Here is a 20,783-nt window from a genome sequence, read left to right as displayed (position 1 = left end):
CTTTTTATTGTGTAGACTGAAAGTGAATATAAGCTCTGTAACTTAAATCCCTTTGTTTAAATCAATCAACCCCGGGGCTCTTTACTATCCGCCAAGGAACCTATCGATGGCTTCAATTCAGAAGAGCCCCAAAGACCATGTATAACTTTAGACAGGCAAAGAGTGCCATTGATTTCAATGAGATTAGTCATGTTTCTAAAATTATGTCAGACAAGATCTGAGGCATCATATCTTTTACCGCAGAGCTCACTATAGAGAGAGCAAACACGCAAACTCTAAACCACACAAATGCTTCCCCGGGTCTGAGACGGAAGCAAAAATCTTCCATCTTGAAAACAATTACTCGTGAGTTTAAACTCATCACATTTAATCAGCTAAACGGTCTGAAAGAAGGGCAGGCTGGTGCTCGTAGTGCAGAGGGGGGGTGTTAGCTTGGGGGGGTGTGTGATAACGTTATTAATTTGCAACAGGGCAGAGAGAGAAAAACAACGGTGGCAGGTCTTGCCAGTGGAACAGATAAAGGAAAGCAGGGAAGTGGGGTGTACTGAACATTCTTTAGTACTAGCAAGTAGCAAGACCTAGATTCACTATCCAGCGAATTTGTTAATTTTAACACCCAGGCTTATTTCTAAGCCGTTTTGTAAATCTTCGTTAAAGTAGCAGATGGAGTCATTAATTTGTGAAAAAACGTCTCCCCTGCAAAGGCCAGGGCTGGATTTGGTGGCAGATGTGGTCCTTCCTGTGTTCCTGTTTCCTTTGCCGGATGACAGAAGTCACAGCAGAAGTGTCATGGTGCTGTACAGGTGACACGGTATACCCTAGTCCTGTGTGAATGACTAAACCGACTGTCTGGGCTCGTGTCACAGGAAGAATTGGTTCAAGTTCCAAAAATGGGATTCATTGTGGCAAATCTCATTACCTGAAGGAGGACAATGAAAAACTGGAAAGGAGAAAAAAACATTTATTCGCTTCCACACCTGAAGTGTTTTCCCAGCCTGCTATTGAAGGGAAAAAAAGGGGGAAAAAAAAGTAAAAAAAAGTTGTGGGGCAAGAATCTTAAAAATATTCATATTCCTTTTATTTCATTCTCAGGTAACTCCTGCCTGTGCAGAGACCTTCTGATACTGGAGTGATTAAGGGCATAGGCAGCTACGACCCAGAGACTTACACTTGGAGAATTATCAATAGCCAAAATAACGCAGTGAGAATTAACCTTTTCTTTTTATTAAGTGCCCCGGGAGAATTTCTGTTGTGCTTGTATTCATAGGGCTTTTTGACTAAAAGGTTAAAGCAGTTGTTTAGAATGGGAAACAAATACTGTGAGGTTTTGCAGTTCGATAAATACATGTTATGGACTATCTGGTGCTGAAATAATTCACTTTGTTTAGGGAGCCTGTATTGAACTACGCTCTTTGGTAATGCCGTTTTGCTACACACGTCCGTTTGCCTTGAGAGTCCAATCAATGAGCCCTCCCTGCTCGCTCGCTCGTGGTGATGCACTGCAAACAGCGATGCTCCAGATGATTAAACTTCTGCTTCCTGGGAAAAATTCCAGTTGAATTAATGCAGAACTGTGCTGTGGTTTAGTAACTGCTTTTAACTCGTAAAAATAGGGGCTGAGGTCTGAGCAGAGGCTTGAATGCCAGTGCAAACCGCCTGTCCCAGCCCTCCCCGCTGCCTCTCCTGCCCGCCCGGCAGCTTGCTTAAAATTCTGCTCTTCACCTGCAAGTCTGCACAGCTCTGCAGACTTCTATTGTTATTTAATATGTACTTCACAGTGGAATTGAATTGTTCCAATCAAGATTAGGACTCCATTTCTCTAGGTGGTATGCAAAGCACGTCTGCAGTCTAAACTTTCACCCATTTCTCCGCCTGCCCTTTCATCATGCCCCACGACAAACTCGCAGATAGTCTCAGCTCTTCTTCATTCCCTTTTCCTCCTAAATTCCTAAATGCCTCTTGCCAGGCCCTCACTGCAGCCTCACCAAGTGCGGCTCCTACATCAGCGTGCCAGGCACTTGCCCCATTGGGTCAGATATGTTTTTGCAGCCCATATGCCATGTAGAGGAGGGTCACTGACATTTGCCCTCCTCGGATCACCCATCCGTGTCACCGAGCCCCTTCAGAAACCAAAAAGGGGTGGAGAGCAGCCTTCAAGGCACAAGCTGTGGGGCAGATGGCTCTTACTATCTCTGGAGCAAACAAAGGAGCAAGCCCAAGCCTTCTGATAGTAGAGAAAGCAGAGGCAAATATTAGGTGAAACCTCATCAATACATTGATCCAGCCAAATGTGAGAAGACAGGAGAAATGGTGGGTCCACAAGCAGTGCCAAGCCCTTACAGCAGGGCAGAAAACAAAGCTCCTCTTGCGGCAAAATCGCAAGGGGCATCGCTATGGTGGTGTGACGGCATGTTGCGTTGCTGGACGCGCAGAGCTGCAGGGAAGGAGAGTGGGAGTGGGGCTGGTCTCAGAGCGTGGAGGCCACCAGCATCAGCCACGATCCCTGCCACTGCTCGGACCTTCCCGGGGCATGAGCCGCTCCTGCGGCTGGAGGGACGGGCTGCAAAGCCCCTTTTGCTCTGCAAACGTCCGCTGAGCTGATGTGACTGGTTTTTAGTCCCTGAGCTCTGTAAGGGAGCCACAATAGAGAAGCAAGAGTTTCCCAAGTTGCATGCTTTTTATATAAAAATAATCTAAACTTTTTTTTTTTTTTTTACGAATTATATAAACTCCTCAGTGACCAAAACATAACTGACCTTTACTTTTAAATCTGTGCTCAATAAAAGAGGATTACAATTGTTTGTGAACTTTCCAATGTCTGTAACATCGCTCGGGGAAAAAAACCCTTAATTTATATTTGTCTAATCCCTAATAGCTGCTGACAGTCTGTGAAACAAATAGTTTTAATTATTTTCTCCTTGCTGAATCTCAGGTCTCATCATTTAATCAAAAAATAGCACATTACCAACAATTGGGATTAAAAGGAGAGTTATACAGTATGAAAACCAGGAAATTACATTAGCACCAAACAGTGACAAATATGTCCTTCTTATTGCAGCCCTGTCCTGAGACAGCAGAACATTTACAAGTCCCCCATCAAAAAACAGAAACAAAAAAACCGACAACAGAAGAAAGCCCTTAAGACTTTTTCCATTTATCCTGAGACTTATGGCTATTGAAAATGTCAATGTGGTCTCTGCACTAAAAAAAAATATTCTAAAGACTCCTTTCAGTTATTGATGAACAATGTACAGATCTTACACACTGGTGTAAAATAAGTATTACTTATTTTTTTATCGGAATTACTGATGCATGAAAATGACTATAGAGCTAATCAATAGGTAATGACTATATTTCAGGAGTAACGCTCTGTTCAGAGGGAAAAAAATGGCTGCAATTCACAAACACTTATTGACACCACGAAGCACATGAATCAATGCCCACAAGAGATCTGAACATTATTTAAAATTTCTTCAGTGATATTTGCCTTTGTTCCTTCATCCCAGTGCAATTTTTCCCTCAATAATGTGAATATATTAAAGGTTAGTGTGAATATATTAAAGACACTAGAATAAAATGCAAAAGCTAGACTTCTGATGGATCAGTCTAACAGCCAACAGTGGCATGACTATTACCGCAGCGCTGTAGCCATGGGACTCTGTGCAAACCTCTTTCTTGCATAAGACATTGTCAGTCACAAAATGATGAAGACCTCACCTCTCACGGGCCCAGTATAACCTTGTAGGACTTCAAATTTTTAAAGCCTTCCTGGTTTCTTTTTCAGCGTGCAATGATTTATTGCTCAGAGTAACTGGAAGTACGTGAAGTGGCCAGAGCTGGAGGTGATGTGCCTCAATGCTTGCGGCAGTCTCCCACGGAGACAGATTTATCACTGGCTCCTAAAATGAACTGGGGAGTTCCCATTGGCCTAATTCCCTAAATACAGCCCTTTGCCTTGTTTTTTATCGCCATCTCCGTGTAGAGCAAGGGAAAAGCATGAACTAGTCCAAGGCACAAATCTGAATTCTCCTCTGTCAACACAGGGGAAAGAATAACCCATCTGTTCTTCACTGCCGTAAATGAATACCCCAGATGCACAGGGCAGTGAAGAAGCTGATTACCTCTGGCTCTCACGTTTTTCTACTTGTTGAGTCACACACAGCTTGAGAAGTGGCTGGTTTATAGCCTGAAATGATGTACCTTTACATTAGGTTTTAACTGCAAATCAGTCTGCTTACTCCAGAACAAACATCTGATCTTTGTTTAGGAAACGAATAGACAACTTCGTGCCTGCCATCAGAGTACAGCTACTCCAACAACTGACAACAGCTACCAGCAGCATCTAGAGGAAGGAGAGATTTTCAAAGGAATAAATGCCCAGCTGCAACTGGAAATCATCAGATTTGTGTGTCTTATCACAGATTTGCAGAAGAAAACATCAGTATTCTTTAATCACTAATATAATAAAACGGAGAAATGCGGTTTGGTTCTTGAAAAATGAGGCAGATTCCTCTTCTAGTCTAAATTAATGTTATGAAGAATTTAAAAAGATGACCACAGCAGAAAAAAACCCCACACACAACCACAAAGAGAAATGTGAAGAGAAAATAGCACTGAGGTACACGTTGTTGTAGAAAATGTTTCCCTAAGCAAAAAAAGTTCATTCAGTTTTTTTTTTTTATTTAGTCAAGTATGAAAAATTACAAAATGAGACAGATTTTCTCAGCTTACACCTCATTTGCAAGTAGTAGAGAGTTGCCCCTGCTCATAGAGTTTGCTTTTGTGTAAAAAAGGAATTAAAATCTGGACACTCCTCTGGCCTGCGCTAACTGCTGCTACAGTAAATAAATACAAATATAACTATTTCAAAACTATAAAGTTTGAAGGATGCTCAATGAAATGGACATGAGAATATAGCCCAGAATAATATTGACATAATTTAAAAATAAACATAAAAATATGTATTTATGGCATGAGGAGCAGGAAAGGAAGCTGCTATCCCAAAGCTCATACTCCTGAGCGCCCTGCCCTGCCTGCTCCTGCTTTTCAGTTTAATTTAAAGAAAAGGTTACTATCATCTATCATGTTCCACGGGTTGTCAGAAAAGCCAGCCCTACGTATTTTATCATTAAGAAGCCGCACTGAAGAGTTGTTTTAAATGCCTGCAATGGAGATTAGCTGACTACTTGCCAGCTGCACTGTAGCTCTGCCCTTTCTTCCAATTCAAAAGTATATTAAATGGAGGATAATTGCAGGTATTCTCATCCATAATCTACAGTGACAATAACAAACAGCAGATCAAATTAAGAGGATCTTGCAGTCTTCCAAAATATTCAGCGCTTTGCTTTTTTGTTAGACCTATCTGTCTAGCTTTCCTAAAAATTCTTAGGTATTGCAGGTGACTGAAATTAAGAGTGAAAGAATGTTATTGAAAACTACTTAATAATATACATTTAGCTTGCAAAGCTACAGTAGGTTACATTTTTGTTTAGTATACAACTAAAAATGATTTTTTTATTAATATAATTTTGTATATCAAAAAGTTCTATACTTGAAGGTAAGTGATATTTTAACATGAAACTTATCTAATCTCCACAGATTTTAGCAAAGAGACTCCAAAACATGAAAGATACGCCAGACTCCTGCATTTTAGAAACATCTATTTTGCTATGATAAAGGCACTATATAATTGTAATAAGAAACTACTTGCAAAAGTCTGTTAAATACCTACCGTCAACAGAAGTTTTACAGAAATAAAAATTGATAGTGAAAATATGGGAAAACAAGAAATGAAGGTACATGCACTTACTTTAACAAAAATACCTTCCACCTACCACACATGAAAATAAGGAATTTTTTATGGAAGAAAGCTGTTTACATGAAGAAACACCTATTGGTACAAATGATCCAGTAATGCGGTGTTCTTTAGCAGAGAAAGTATGCACTGTTTACTAATTCCTTGAAGTGGCAAAACCACATATATCTCAGTGACATGATTCATAGACAGATATTTCCATCATAAATATAAAAGAAACCCTACAGGCTGCTGACAGCAATGGAAGGTGAATGAGAGATTACTGAAATACAGCCAAATTCAGAGCAGCTTAAGAGACCTATGTTTCAGTTCACCACACCATTTATTTCTTGACAGTTCAAATTTTCAGTAGAATCCAAAGGATTTATTTTTAAATCTAGGGATCTATTCATATCAGAGCGCAAAGCTTTAACTCAGTAATTTGGAGCATCGACACATCTCAGCTATCATAAGGGTTCCATGATCAGTAGTTTGCAGCAGGTCTCTTGCTCTGATTTGAAAGACCCACCCAAGAAAGACCAAGAACCCAGCTTTGCCCCCTCTAGAATACCACATCATGGTTTAAATAAAAAAGTCCACAAAAAAACCCAAACAAACAAATAATCAAAGGAATAAAATTTTTAAATGTGCAGTATAATTTCTGCATAAGAAAAATATGGCAAGTAGCAGTGAGAAGAACAATTCAGGTGAGGCAGACCTGGCATCACAAAACAGGAACGTAAGAATACCTTTCTTCCCCTCAGGCAAAATCCTGAACCAAATTCTCTGTTCTGGATGTTTTAGGAATGGAAATCGTCATTGTGCAAACCCCCGCTAGTCTACTCTGGACACTGTCAGTTGGAGCTCCTCAGCTGGTTTCCAGCAGGGCTACAAGCCTCCCCAAAGCGAGTCATCTCGACGGTACTTTAAATGCAAACCGGGCAGTCAGGAAGGCCCAAGACGATGGCCTTGAGCTGCTTGTGGAAACACAGGGGAAGCCACGGTCTCTGGTACAAGTGCCACAAGCCACCTGCAGCTGCCCCCCGCTGCCTGCCCTCTCTGATGGAAGGGGTCTGTGAGCACTGACCGACTTCTAGAAGGATGCTGTGGTAACCCAGCTTGGAGATTAACAAGGTAGCTATGCCAATTATCTCTACAGATTCGTTTTCAATTTACCTTGGCTAATTTATTTCTTTAATAGCATGCACAGATTTCTTGACCAGGACAATAAAAGATCTCCTTTTCATTGAAGGCACTTCTTTTCCAGAGTCTGATTCCAATGATTAGAAACAAGTTTCTTACTTTCTTCTTACTTCTTTCTCATTTCTCAAAGTAAATATATTTCCAGTCAGCTTGCTTCAATGCATTGTCTTGACAAAATTGTTTCCTTAAAAGCAACCTCACTCCTGTTTATTTTGATTAAAGGCTATTACTAGATATCATGATATAACTTGACAATAAAAACAAAAAAGAAAAAAAAGGTGTTGCCTAGAGCTTCTACAGAGCCAAAATGAAATTAACACATGAAAGATGTGTTATCTTTATGGTAACAGTGACAGCACTGGTACCGTCCTTGAGCAGGATGGTACCTGCTCACATCTATAAAGCCTAATGATGCTAATGCTGCAAATGCTTTCTTTCCACCTGGGAGAGTATGGGACAGATTGTGCATCACATGTACAAGTGCTACTTCTGAGAACTGGAGGTGCTTTATAATCCCCTTGGCTCCTCTGAGTAAACTGTTGTGTAGTGACCTGGAGATGACAAATCCAGGTATCTCAGCACAAACACATTTTATATTTTATCACTTTTTCAAAAGGCTAGAAATAGATGACTCACCAGCAATCTGCCTTTGACCCAGTGCTGTGTGGAGTGGGTTGAAAGTCTCATAGGAGAAGTTATACAGCCAAGGTACTGGGTAATGGATATATTTTTCAATGAAAACAGTGTTTCATATGAAATAGGCTTGCCCCAATGCGAGGGGAAAAAACCCACCACCTCACCAAAACTGAGCACTGAGTGTATATAAAATAGTATTAACAGGGCAATTTAGAAAAAAGGACTATGTAAAACTCTCTGCTTCCTGCCTTCTAGGTCTGCCTGTTGAATGCATTTCAAGCAACATCAGCTGAATCTAGTATTATAAACATTTGAAGTACTTACTACCTCTGGAGACCTGCAGGCCCTATAAAGCGATTAGGGTTCAGTGTATCCGCGCCAGCCTTAATCCACTTCCCCAGATAATAGGCATATAAAATAGGACACTTTTGCCACAAACCTCAACCAGGCAAGAAATATAAAAGGCCAGCCCCAGATCAAGGAGAACCTCTAAGGAGCAGGATCAGACATGTAAAATGCTTTACATAAGGACAGTACTCCGTGTAGAGGATGCGAAGTCAGATCGGATAATCCTTGCTACAAGAATACACAATAAGATTGGGACCTGGATGGTTTTAGGTTTGGGCATTGTTTACTTATTTAGCAGGTTCTGATCAGCTACACTTGTGCAAAGCCACTGATGAATTACCAAAACTTCATGGTGATGGAAGTCATCATTTTATATGCAAAGAAAAATGGGGCCTAAGTTATCATCACTGGTCATGATGTATGAGAGTGGTGATAACTGAACTCTCTGAGAAATGACTAAGCTGCGTTCACAGCTTGGGCAATCATAAAAATAGCCTTTGTACCTGGAGAGCGTACAGCCCTGACAGAAGAAACAAGCATGCTGCCCCATTGTGCCTTTTCTACCTTCACTTTTAGAACAGAGCCACCTGTCAAAATATACTCATAGCGTGTAATTTTATTTTCATCACTCTGAGTTCCAAAAAACAATGGGACAGCTTTTCTCTCTCTACATTTTTAATCATTTTAGGATAGTATGCGACAAGTGGCAGACGCTGTGGAAGACTGCGTTTTGCATCTCAAGAGCTTGGCAGGCAAAAATATTGAGTAAGTCGATCCATACCACGCTTCCTGAGACACGTCCAGCCTCAGCATACTGCTGCCTGCTGCGGGGACGCAAGGCAGCTGGAGAGCCATTGCACAACGCCACTCGCAGCAAAACCGTGGGAACACAGGGCTGCCAGACACAGGGCACCAACGCTGGCCCCTGCTATTCATTCAAAAGGTAACATATATACTAAATTTGATAAGCTACTAATAGGACGGTAAGTTAAGCTTATATGTTGGTGGTGGCTTGCTCCAAGACTTCGGTGAGCAATTAAGAGACATCGGGAGCAACTCATTTTTTCAGACGGTGCCTGAGCCTAGGACCAGCAGCAGCACCTCCTTCCTATCCCAGTGACAGAAAAGTAGGTCAGCGTGACAGGGCCAAACAAATACCACCATAAATCCCATCCCTGATAAGCTGTCCAAGTTCATTCTTGTTTTATTGCACATTGCTTAGGTTTCATCCAAATCCTCTTCTGCATATGTTCTGTATTCCCCACAGAGTGCCTGGTCTGTGGTAACGTAACTCCTGTGGTTACTTCCCCTTCCCAGCACTGAGATGGCAACAACCAAATGTAGTCATTTGCCCTGAAGAGACTCACAGACCCAGTTTAAAGAGAATGTTTAAATATGTCATAATGTATAGAAACCACTAACTCTGGACAGATTGTATTAACGACTTGTGTTTGTGCCACATCTAGGATCAAGTTCCTTCTAGAAAAAATGGGGGCCAGAGCCACTGCGCCAAATTCCCTTCTCATATTTACCTATTAAAATCCACTTAATCTCATGTATTTAGTTGAGAACATAATGAGAACAAAACAAGCCATGTGAACTACGTCTTGCAGTATATCAGTACCCTTTCTAAAATGCAAACACAAATGTTTGGGGCTGACAATCGTAATTGTTGTAGTCATTACTAAAGCCAGAGTTATTGAAGTGAATTCTGAATTGAAACTTCTCAAAACTCACAATTTGGGTGTTGGATGATCCTGTTAATTTAAAAACTGTATTTGCTGTTTCCAGTTCTTCCTCAAATAGTGAGTGGTGCTTGCTTTCCATGGTTCTCTCTTGTTACATACATTATACTATTATAAATACATACAGACAGTACACATAACCATCTGTGTAAATGCATGGCAATATCTATGTGATAAATATTGGAGGCACACAATGGATTGTAAACATATATGAGAAATATATTTCATAAGTAACTGGGATTTCCTCATCTGTGGCTGCCCACGAACATATTTCCCACTTATACGGGAAATGCTCTGATACTCCAAACACCTTAGAACTGTCATTTGAAAAAACAGATTGATTACAGATTATGTGTGCCCCAGATATGTGAACACACCTTTCCAGTTCCTACTCTCTCCTGTGCACATCCAAAACCATCCTATCTTCAGTTCTTTACTAGCATCGCTGGTTTTTAAAATAACATTGCTGGGTTTTAAAATAATTTAATGTCCTGTACCTTGGGATGGGATTTATATTAACTAACTTTATATCTTTATACAGCACAGATGTCTACAGCTGGGCTAGTCACCAGGGGACCCCTTCGTCGTTGACAGGGATAAACTGGCACTTGAAGGATTTGATTCATCTGGCCAACGGAGGATATTTATCTTAGGATAAGACAGATCCAGCACTAGCAGTGACCATGAAGAGATCACTGGATGAACAGCTCTGATGCGAGCATTCGCATTGCAGACATTTATGAACTAGGAGACCTCTCAGAGGTGGCTTCCAGGCATAGGTGCCTTAGACCGCTGGAAAAGGGGATGTTTTCAGCTTCTTGGCAGAACTTGGAATTTTCTGCCAACCTTTGAAAGCTCAGGGTAACCATTAAAAATTGTGTCTGTGTTGTTCATGGAAGAGTTTCCGTACTTTACATTGAAAGGTTTTTCAGTCTCCTTGGATTACTGGTAAATTAAGGACTGTCACATTCAGAGAGCGGGAAAGGAGTGCCTGTAAATCTCCAAAACCTCCTAAAATTAGTTTTTCTGTAGTGAGTAGGGGCTTTAGGTGATGGGGCTCTGCAATATAAGTTTTGTCAGTATTGTTTTGTTATAGATGCATTACCCATAATAAGGAATTTAGGTAGGTCATCCCCAGAGAAATATTAATTGATCTATAATGCACACCACATCTGGTGGCAAACTGTCCGTGCATATATATATGAATATGCACTCCCACAACCTCCTCCTCTGCATTTACTTATTTTAGTGATCTAATTCCAAACTGCTGCTCGCCTGCAAGCTCTGTAGCATGACTTTCCAAGGTCTTTCTCCTTAACTCAGTGTTATAGCTCTTTCACATGGAAGAGAGAAATTGCCTGTAACCGCTGTTCCTACCCTTGCTGAACGGGCCGTTTCAGTGGGGCTGGGGAGGTCTCCTCTCTCTCTTGCTCTTTCTCTCCCTCAAAGAGGTACCCGAGACATACACTGATGAGAAAGACTAGTGCCTGCTCTGTATTCTGCTGCCAGTGGGTTCAAGTTTCCAACAGCGTTGTATTACGTGACTGAAAGAAAATGGAATTTTAATTACGTGGTGATGGAGGTAGAACTTCCCAGGCGTGTGAGGGACAATTACAGTTGTGTGATGCTATAACCTCTAAATATAAAGATTATGGATCAGAAATGAAAGACTAATGGTCTAGTTGAAATGTCAAGATTTTCTCTAATTTCCTAACCTTTCAACCTCTTTTTTGAGATCTTTATATTACAGGCATTATGGATACCTTCTTTTAAACTGACAGGAATCAGTATCGAGTCCCTGGCATGTGTTTGGTCCACAGCAAATTATCTTCCTTTTTTGTGTTTCCTCCCTTTTCAACAAGTCTGACTGCGATTAGATTACCATATAAAGGTATTAACCAAAAACATAGGAAAGTACTGCCAAGAAATGTTTGCAAGGAATAAATCGATTGCTGGAAAATGTCTTTCCTAACTAACTCTGTGGGTTCTGAATATGAAAATAGTTACAGATTACAAGACAATTGGTGCTGATGTGCTAACACTGGTTAGGCTCATATATTTTCACAATTTCTTAACTCTTTACTTACTCTCTTCTCATTACAGCAATACAGAGACTATTTTTTTTTCACTCTTTTGCATACAAATTGAATTCCTTTCAGATAAAATGAAAGAATCTGCCTGAGCCATCAAGTTAAATCAACAATCCTCTACCAGACAGGAGTTAGGGATAAACCCTTTCTTACACAGCACAAATACGTGTTTTCAATATGCTTCTGGCCTTCCAGAAAAATGATATCACAACATTTCAGTCGCTTACAGTCCAAAAGTTTTGCTCTGAAACAATTTCACATAGGGCAAGCATAGGTTTTTACACAGTGCATAGTGTAGGTTTAACCTGTGTTTCTTTAGACCATTTTCCAGGCTAAAAAGGGTCAATACTGCAGGCAGCGTTAGACATGGAGATGGTTTTCCTGTCCTGTGAACTCTTTTGAAAGATGGAAGATAGTTTGCCTGTTTCACACTGTCAGGAAAATAAAAGGGATGCTTTTCTCTTTTTAAGCAAACAACGAGAACTGTGAGACATGGCACGAGATGGATCTCTGGCTGTGCGCACTGCTTCGTTTTTCGCTCGCTCCATGGCTGTGTTTCGGCCTGTTCCAACTAGCACCCTCCAAGAGGAAGCCTGGGTGTGGTTTGGGGATAGATCATGCCAGCAACTGCTCCGAATAAGAGTTATGAACAAGAACTTCAACAGCCTTGACTCCCTCTGATGCACTCCAACACAATCCCACCCGTTTTGTGCTGTCCCATACAGCATCCTTACCCCTTTGCGTGCCATACACCAAGGCATGCAACACAAATCCTTCACGTTCCTGCCATCTAAACATTCTCCAGCAACTCTCAAGGTGTCTTTTAATATAAACATTTTGACTACTTAGACCTGAGAAAACATGCACAAAAATAATATTTTTGGGACACAGGGGGACAACAGGTTCAGTGGAGACCAGGGTCCAACGCTATTTAGGTGTGCACTGAGAGTCAGCCTACTTTAGAGGGGTCTGATCCTAATTAGGACAGACACAGAAGACTGTGCTCAGCAGTTGGAATAAATAAAGCAGCCAAGCTGCATCCACATACCCTGTAACAGGCAGGACCTGGCTGCCTACCCGAGTCCCAGGATTCACATGCAAGAAAAATACCCAGATCACCCGGATTTGGGAGCTCAAAGGTGGATTGCTCATCAGCCTTCTCACATGGGTCCCTCCATCTTTCCCCGTAGAATCGTTATATGTCTGTACAAATAATCAAAGATTTATTGGATGGAAAAATGAAGCCCTGTGGCTCTGAAGCTTAAATCCCTGTGCCAATGTGTACAAAAATGTGAGCCGTTAAAGACCAGAGTTACTGGAATAAAGGAGACCATTTCCTTCTCTCTGATTTTAACCAGAATCCTGCTTTTGATCTGAAAAGTCTTTTGTAAAATTTCACCACAAATGACATGTTTCTGCAGGAAGTTGTCATTTTGTGAGAAAATTCCAGACTAGCTTTACGTGACGACGACACACTCACATGGATGGAAGATGTTGATACTGATGAATTGCTGCTTTCAGCTGTAGAACTTAATTATTCTCATTCTCTACAGCTGGTGTTATTGTGTGGTGATGTGTTTGTCTTCTGACATCTCGGAGGGGGGAGGATGAAATGAATTTTCTACATTCACAGTGCCAGAGGGACAGTTTGAATAAGAAATGCTGCAGTAAGACCTGCATGACTATGTCCTCTGGCATGAATGACGAATCTAGGTTCTACAGATCTTGTTTTCCAGCAGCACTTACAGACTGGAAGCATTTCTTTAAAAATGTTATAGGAAAACTACACTAAAGTTAAGCTTATTTTGACAGATGAAAGAAATGAACTAATGTATATTGGCTGATTTCTAGCTTGTGTTCCTGAAGCCTTTCCCTTCACTTTTACAGGCCAGCGGGGTCACTAATCCTACTCATTTTCAGCTTGTCAGTCAATAATCACTTACGTGGCACGACGTCTTTGGACATGACAGCTGAGACAAGATCCGATGAGCAGTCTTCCTTCCACAATGCCTTCCTAAATACAAATCTGAGGCGGCTGAAAGATCCAAATACTCTATATCTGATAATGACACGTTCACCAGGCTTGTCATAAAGAAGGTTTTGGGGAAGCTTACAACATTGCTATTTGGAAATGTCTGTACTTCGATGGCATAATGAAGTCATACGGAGCAGAACAGTCCCTGCTATTGGACATTAATGGGAGTCAACATTTTTTTTTGCTCTAAGGCGTTTTAATTGTATCACAAGCAGTGGCCATCTGGCTTAAGAATGAATATTCAGTATCTGTAGCAGAAGCAGAAATACTTGAGAGGGAAATGGTACCTTCCTGGCTTCCAGCTTGGACAGTACACATCACTAAAACTGGTGTGTTGTACAGTTGGCTAAATTGCAATTTGATGCCCGATGAATGCCTTTTTAGGCTATTATCATGTTATTAATTAGTTATTGTTTACTAGTTTGGACTATATCTCTTCAAAAAGAAGATGACTTTATGTTAAAAATTCCTAAGGGATGACATATTTCACTGCACTCTGCAGAGGACTGTGACAGCTCGTCAGCTTTTATTTAGTGAGAAGTCATAGGGGTAGAAATCAATTTATTTCTTTAAGGCATAAACATAATATCTCTCTTGTGTGTGACAGGTGCAATCCCTGTTTATTAAAAATGTAGAAAAAACATTTGCAAAACAGAAATTTAAAGAACAAGTACTGCAGCAGACAATAAGTTTCCTGAAAAAGAATCGAGGTGAGAAGAATGAAACTTCACTTCTAAAGGGCAGGCATTCATTTCACAAATTTTATGACTGTCACCAGATCCTTTAGCTTGGCCTACCTTATTTCTACAGAGGTGCCTCTCACTGCAGCTTGTTGGAGTAAAAAAAACCCAAACTCAAACTGATTTGGCAGAGATTTTTCTGAGTTACGTATGAAGACCATAAGACAATGTTTCACAGTTCCGAGAAACTCAAGCTGTTAATACTTTGAGTAAATTATATGTACATATCATGACCTATTTACGAGACTATAGGTTTATTTGTTTAAGTACCTAAGTATCTTGAGGCGCCTCTGAGATGGATGTTGAGCTGGCAACCTTGTCTGCCGCACTGAGCCACCTCAAATACAAGCAGCCCAGCAAGAGTGGGGGCCAGGCTGCGATCCCTAGGAGGTATTTGACTTGAATGCAACTGGGACCAGTGTTGGAGAAAATGCATTTAAAGGCAGTGGAGGCTCTGCCACAATATTTTGGAATTAAATCAAACAACATGTTGACTCTCCTGAGGGAATGTGATGGGATAAATCTGTGATGCATTTCCTCACTGGAGCTATCTGGGCTGTGTTGGCTCTCACGAGCGCCAGGTTGCAGTGGGTGAAGTAATTTCCTGCACGCGCTTAGAAACCGCTCTGGAATACTTCAGGGTGATAAAAGTTAGTTGAGCCAATATGACTAGAGAGCTATCACCTCATTTTCACCGCATTACTGCCATAATCCTAGAAGGAAGATTCATATACGTGCACTCGGGAATGAAATTCCAGGGGAGAAGAAATCCATAATACCAACTATCAGCTAATATTATCAGACAACTGAATTTTCTCGTACTTGCTTCCTTACTTTTCTCAGGGCAAATCTACCCTAGTGCATGAGACCAACACAAGACCCACCCAGGCTTGAATGCTGGATACTACGGCACTCAGCACAGTGCTACTGAAATCACTCGGCAGGCTTTCAGCGTGAGCTTGCCGTGGAGCTAAACATCGCCTTGTGATGCAGTTCTGCTGGAGCCTACCTATGTGATGAAGTGCTCCTGAATGTGAGAAAGGAAGGCAAAGTCAATCCTGAATACATAAACATATCTTAAGCAATAAGCAATAAGCAAAGAGAAGTCAGAGCTCAGAAGTCTAAGGGAGGATGGGAAGAGTGGTAGTAACAGCTTCCCTGTCCTTTGGCTTATAGGAAAAACACATTTGAGTGTTATATAAAAATGTGAAAATCTCAACCTTGATAACTGAAACATTCAGTTATCCAAACCCGAAGTTATTCTGACTCAAAAAGCAACTGATGCATTTGCTTTTCAGGCAGTACACACATCGCACTTCCATGCAAGTCAGTATGTCTCTCTGTCACCTGTTGCAAGGCAGAACTCCTTACGAGCGGTATCTCACCCAAAGAATAGGAAGTGATCGGGAACTATTGGCAGCATTACTATTAGAGCTGTATGAGACTCCCCCTTGTACAAACAATCAAATATTTATTGGGTGGATAAATGAAGCCAAACTCATTTTGTGTGTGTTCAATGACATTCCATTCAGTGCCTAAATGTGGTCACTATAATGCAGAAACGTCTCCCAGGGCACACGAATAAAACTGGATGGGATTGAGTGCTGTAAACAAGAAGAGACTCAATTCTCACTCTCAGACGTGGAAATTTTGTCAGAATTTTGTGGCTCTAGAGGAAACACTGAGCACAACCTGATCATCTACATGAAACTGTTCTGTTAGCAAGGTGAAGTAAGTCCAATGAAAAAACACCACCACCTGAGACTTATATTTAAAATGGCAATCGCAAGAGGCAAAACAAGTTTAATATATACGTTCTGGCAAAGCTGCATTCTGCTCTTTAAGAATGCATTACATATTATGAGCATTCCTATTACAACTTTATTGCAATATTCAAGGTGTACTCAGAAGATACTATTAATTTTTTTAAATATGGGTTTATTTGTTTGCATCTGATTTTACAGCTACTCTTCCAGCCTCCAGTTTCATTTCTAAAATTAAAACTAGTGATATTTCCATATCAAAGTTTAAAATTAATTTGCTTTGTGGGACATGCCCCTTGATCTAAAATACTTCATTTTAATTAGGACATTTAATTTTCTCTAATGGAATCAGGTTCCATTCACTTAATCCAAAACTACTTTCTGAAAGAGTTATAAGCAGTACATTTTCTCAGCACGAGTACTCCTAAGGCTTGTCCGCATGAGGAGATTGCACCTACGCAGCTAAACTGATTTCAGATTGATCTACTTACACCACTACAAATTGTTACTGAAGTTAACCGTAACTGGGTCTGCCCCACTTCTGGATCGGTTTTATCAAACAGCTTTAAGATTCCTACTGCAGACCAGGAACAGATAGTACAAAATCAGGTACTATTGCAAGTATGCATTAGGATGAGAAAGCTAAATGAAAATTGTGCCACCTCCCAGAGCACGAGTCTCTGGGCCCACACAGCCTGGAGCATGGCCACTTCCCACCGCCATTTTTGTACAGCTTCCTTCTTCCCTTTGCCCTCCTCTCTGTAACCTGTTGCGTACACGTACAGCGTGCCAGATCACGTCTGCTTCTCATTAAGAGGACGTACAAGACATTTCTCAGGAACACTTTGCATATTCTGGCTCCGTGTTAGGATGATGTTCAGCCCCCATGCATGCACAAAGGCACACGGATAGATCAGGGCAGAGATCATCGGCGCATGGGCATGGGCAGTGAAAGGCATTCCCTTCCCTTACTGCGAGAGCTCGCTCCCTCCATTTAACGTAAGTGTTTGTTCCGGGGAAGGCCTGTCTTTACTGAGTTTGTACATCTCATCAGCACAGAGAAATGCAATAAATACCATATATTATGATAAACTCCGAAACACCTTCAGCTCCATGCTTACTACAGCTCTCACAATGTAGGGGCACGACAACAAAATTATTTAAAAATCTGCATACCTTGAAAAATAGCCAGGCTGTCATCCATTTGGCCACTTTTACAACCCAAAAGACATGCTTGTAGAGCTCAGTATTCACTACTCCAGGGTCTACTACATTAGCAGTCACATGGCTTCCATTTGCAGTCAGAAGATGCTGTAGTCGATAGGTAAATAATACAAGGGCAAGTTTGCTTTGGGCATAGGCTCCATGGGGTGAATACGAACATCTGTGTACAGGACAGAAAGAGAGAGGGAGATGCACATAAAAATAATCAATCATAAGGAAAACATAATTGCACAAACATCAAATGTACTGCATTTTGCAATATCCAGCAAACAAATAGCTATACATTGAGTCGTCAGACGAAACGGCTTATCACTGGCAGGCGCGTTGTTTGCTGGATTATTCCGTCAGACACCAAGTCTGATTTATAGCGGGGAAAAAAGTAAAATAAGATTACATGGTACCTGCCAGAATCTCTATGTCAAAGTATTTAAACTAGAAATGCTGAGGCACCAACCTCCAGGATATCATCACCCAGAGGCCCTCAAACTACTCTCCCCTTCCTCACTGCCTTTTCTCACACACACATACCCTATTCCCACCCAGTAAATCCATGCCTGGTCATACTACTCCTGGTTATTATTGTTTGTATTACAGCAGGACCTACTAGTTTCTGATGAAGACTCCCGTGTTGGGCACAGGACGTATGAGTAAGGCAATTGTTGCACCTGCCTCAGTGACACACCAGATTAGGCACAGCTACAGAGATGGATAAAAAGATGGGGCAAGGAGAGCGGCTGCAAATGTAACCACAGTTATGCCATATACAGCTGGCTGAGTCTGTGGCAAACAGGAGGTGCAATGAAGGCACACAAATACTGGGAGTGACGGCAAAACGTTACCTGTCAAGACTCCCATGTACCTCTCTCATCTGGATGCTGAATCTGCCTTTCCTTCAAGTCAAACTTTCTAGGAACTGCTGATTAGTTGGGTTTCACTGCACGCAGGCAGCAATATTTTTTTTTTTAAATAAGCAGGCTAGTTCCAGGCAAAGTAGCAGGTATGTTGCTTAAACTGCTCCTCTTGACTGAGGCCTCAGCATCACTTCCAGAAATTCCTATGCCATGACAATTCACTCTTGTAATTACTACAGACTCTCATCTAACCTTTTTTGTGCTTGGCAGAACTAGAGGTAATTCCTGGCATTACGGACAGCTCATAGGCAAAGCAGGCGGGAGCCTAAAGCAACGGGCTCCTGGGGCAGCAAAACAGCTTTGGTCCCCATCCCCTTTCCCCATGCCAGAGCCTGAGGAAGCTGCTTTGCTTGCTGCTGCTGCCCATGTGGAGCCAAGGGTTAGGGTCCGTGCGGCAGCAGCTACTGCTGGTGGAGGGAGATAGAGGAGTACCCACCCAGGAGCAGATCTCTCTTTCCCAGCTCTCTCCTTCCCCCTAGTTGTTGTCCGGCCTCTGTGACAGCCTCAGCTACAACTACGTCCTCTACACCTTCACCCTTAGTGCAGCAAATGCCCGGGCTGGGGGTGCTCGGGCTCTGCTGAGAAGCCTGCCTTCGGTTTTCTGTGGTTGCTACTATGAGCAAGGTTTTTATTTTGAATGAATAGCAACTATGTCTCAGAGTTTTTTGTTATCTCATTCTCATTGAATACCTTATTTATAATATCCTGTACACATCACCACAGAAAGCCCTGGATGCCGGCAAACAGGCTGACTCTCTGCAGAGGTATAAGGCTATAGAAGCGATTTGACCGTTTGTGTTGTCTGAATGGACTCAGAAGCTTGGGGACACAATGGTAAATTGTACGGCTCAGCTACAGGGAGGAAAAGACAACAGCATTGACTCTCCAGTGCATCTCTTTGGTTTTTTCTTCTTTTTTTTTCCCCTGCTCTATTCTTGTTCAAGCAAATCACAAACAGGCTACAAAAGCATAATATAAATTGAGAGAGAATAAAAAAGGACAGCTGATCATAAACAGCCCTTGTACCAACCAATGGCCTGAGCTGTAACATGCTGGATAACGTAGCTCCATCATCATAAAGATATCACCTGTGCCTCGGGGTAAAATGGGCTATTTTAAGAATAAAGAACAATCACTGCATGAATATAAAAGCGACTTGGCATTAGTCAGGAAATTGCAGTTACATTTTAAATTCAGTAACGTCCGTGCTCTGATCTGAGACACTCAAAATGTCACCTTATGCTTCATGCATATTTCAGCCCTTTTAACTTGAAGGACCAGATCCTCAGCCGCTAGGAGCTTCCCTCGTGCAGCCGTGCAGGGCAGAGCTCATGCCACCCATGGGAAGAAGCATTCATCCGAAGCCGCCTCCGGCAGCCAGCTGGCAGCCAACCCTGGCACTTCTCCATCAGTGCCACCATTCCCCAATGGTGGAGAATGCAAGCTGGGGCACGGGACAAGCTTCTCGAGTTGAATTAGAGTGATCTTGTCTGGCAATCGGCTTGCAGGGAAGCAGGGCTGGGGACTACTCTGACTTGTTCTGCCTGGGTCTAGTTTCTCCTTCAGTAACCTTCAGATGCGAGGCAGGAGGATGGTGAACACTTCCCATGACTTCCCATTCCCACATTTTGTGCGAGTGCTGTTTTGACTTACCTTGTGGCAATGAAGCATGAACTACAAGGGCCGGATCCTCAAAAGCCTTGTACTTTGCATAGATATCTATGTCAGAGAAACACGAGTGCTGAGAAGATATAAAAAGCTATCCAATCAGCGAGGAAGCCTTTTATATCACAGCACAGAGATGCAAATTATTTGCAAGGCAGCGGGGAATCAGACTTCAATAACATACTATAGATATGAAGGATATAAAATTGGATACACAGAGCAGACACTTTTGGCAGAACCCCTGCAATGATTACCTGCTCTCTTCCCATTTTCTCTGTGTGTGATTTTGCTTTCGAGGAATCTGACATCAATGGACTACGTAAGACAGGGGAATAACCTGTGACACAGAACTGACAAGGATTTTCGTTGAACTGTTTTGTTTGTGAGACCCCATCTTATTAAAATCATGTTGTTTAAATACCACATTGGGGAAAAAAAAAATCAACAGTGGTTACTTGATTTCATTACATCCAGTGTTGACTTTATGCATCAGAAAAATAGGAGCATGTAGGCTCCTGTACCGGTACGTCATTGGCTCTCTCATGCACATACATGTAGAATGACTGAATGGTGTGGGTTGAAAGGGACCTTTAAAGGTCACCTAGTTCCAACCCCCTGCCATGGGCAGG

General features: G+C 41.7%; 1 protein-coding gene across 2 annotated transcripts in view; it reads right to left on the bottom strand.

Moving 5' to 3' along the window:
• Positions 1-20,783, bottom strand: part of DHRSX (dehydrogenase/reductase X-linked) — a 176,953-nt gene that overhangs the window by 13,752 nt on the left and 142,418 nt on the right. For both annotated transcript variants that reach the window (XM_054813283.1, XM_054813290.1), the window contains one exon: positions 17,531-17,738. In XM_054813283.1, coding sequence (XP_054669258.1) covers positions 17,531-17,738 — 208 coding nt within the window. The remainder of the gene's footprint in view (positions 1-17,530; positions 17,739-20,783) is intronic.

The sequence above is a fragment of the Grus americana genome, chromosome 1, assembly GCF_028858705.1.
Source record: "Grus americana isolate bGruAme1 chromosome 1, bGruAme1.mat, whole genome shotgun sequence".
Taxonomy (NCBI): Eukaryota; Metazoa; Chordata; class Aves; order Gruiformes; family Gruidae; genus Grus; species Grus americana.
The sequence above is the reverse complement of the archived record's forward strand: the minus strand, read 5'-3'. Positions and strand labels throughout refer to the sequence as shown.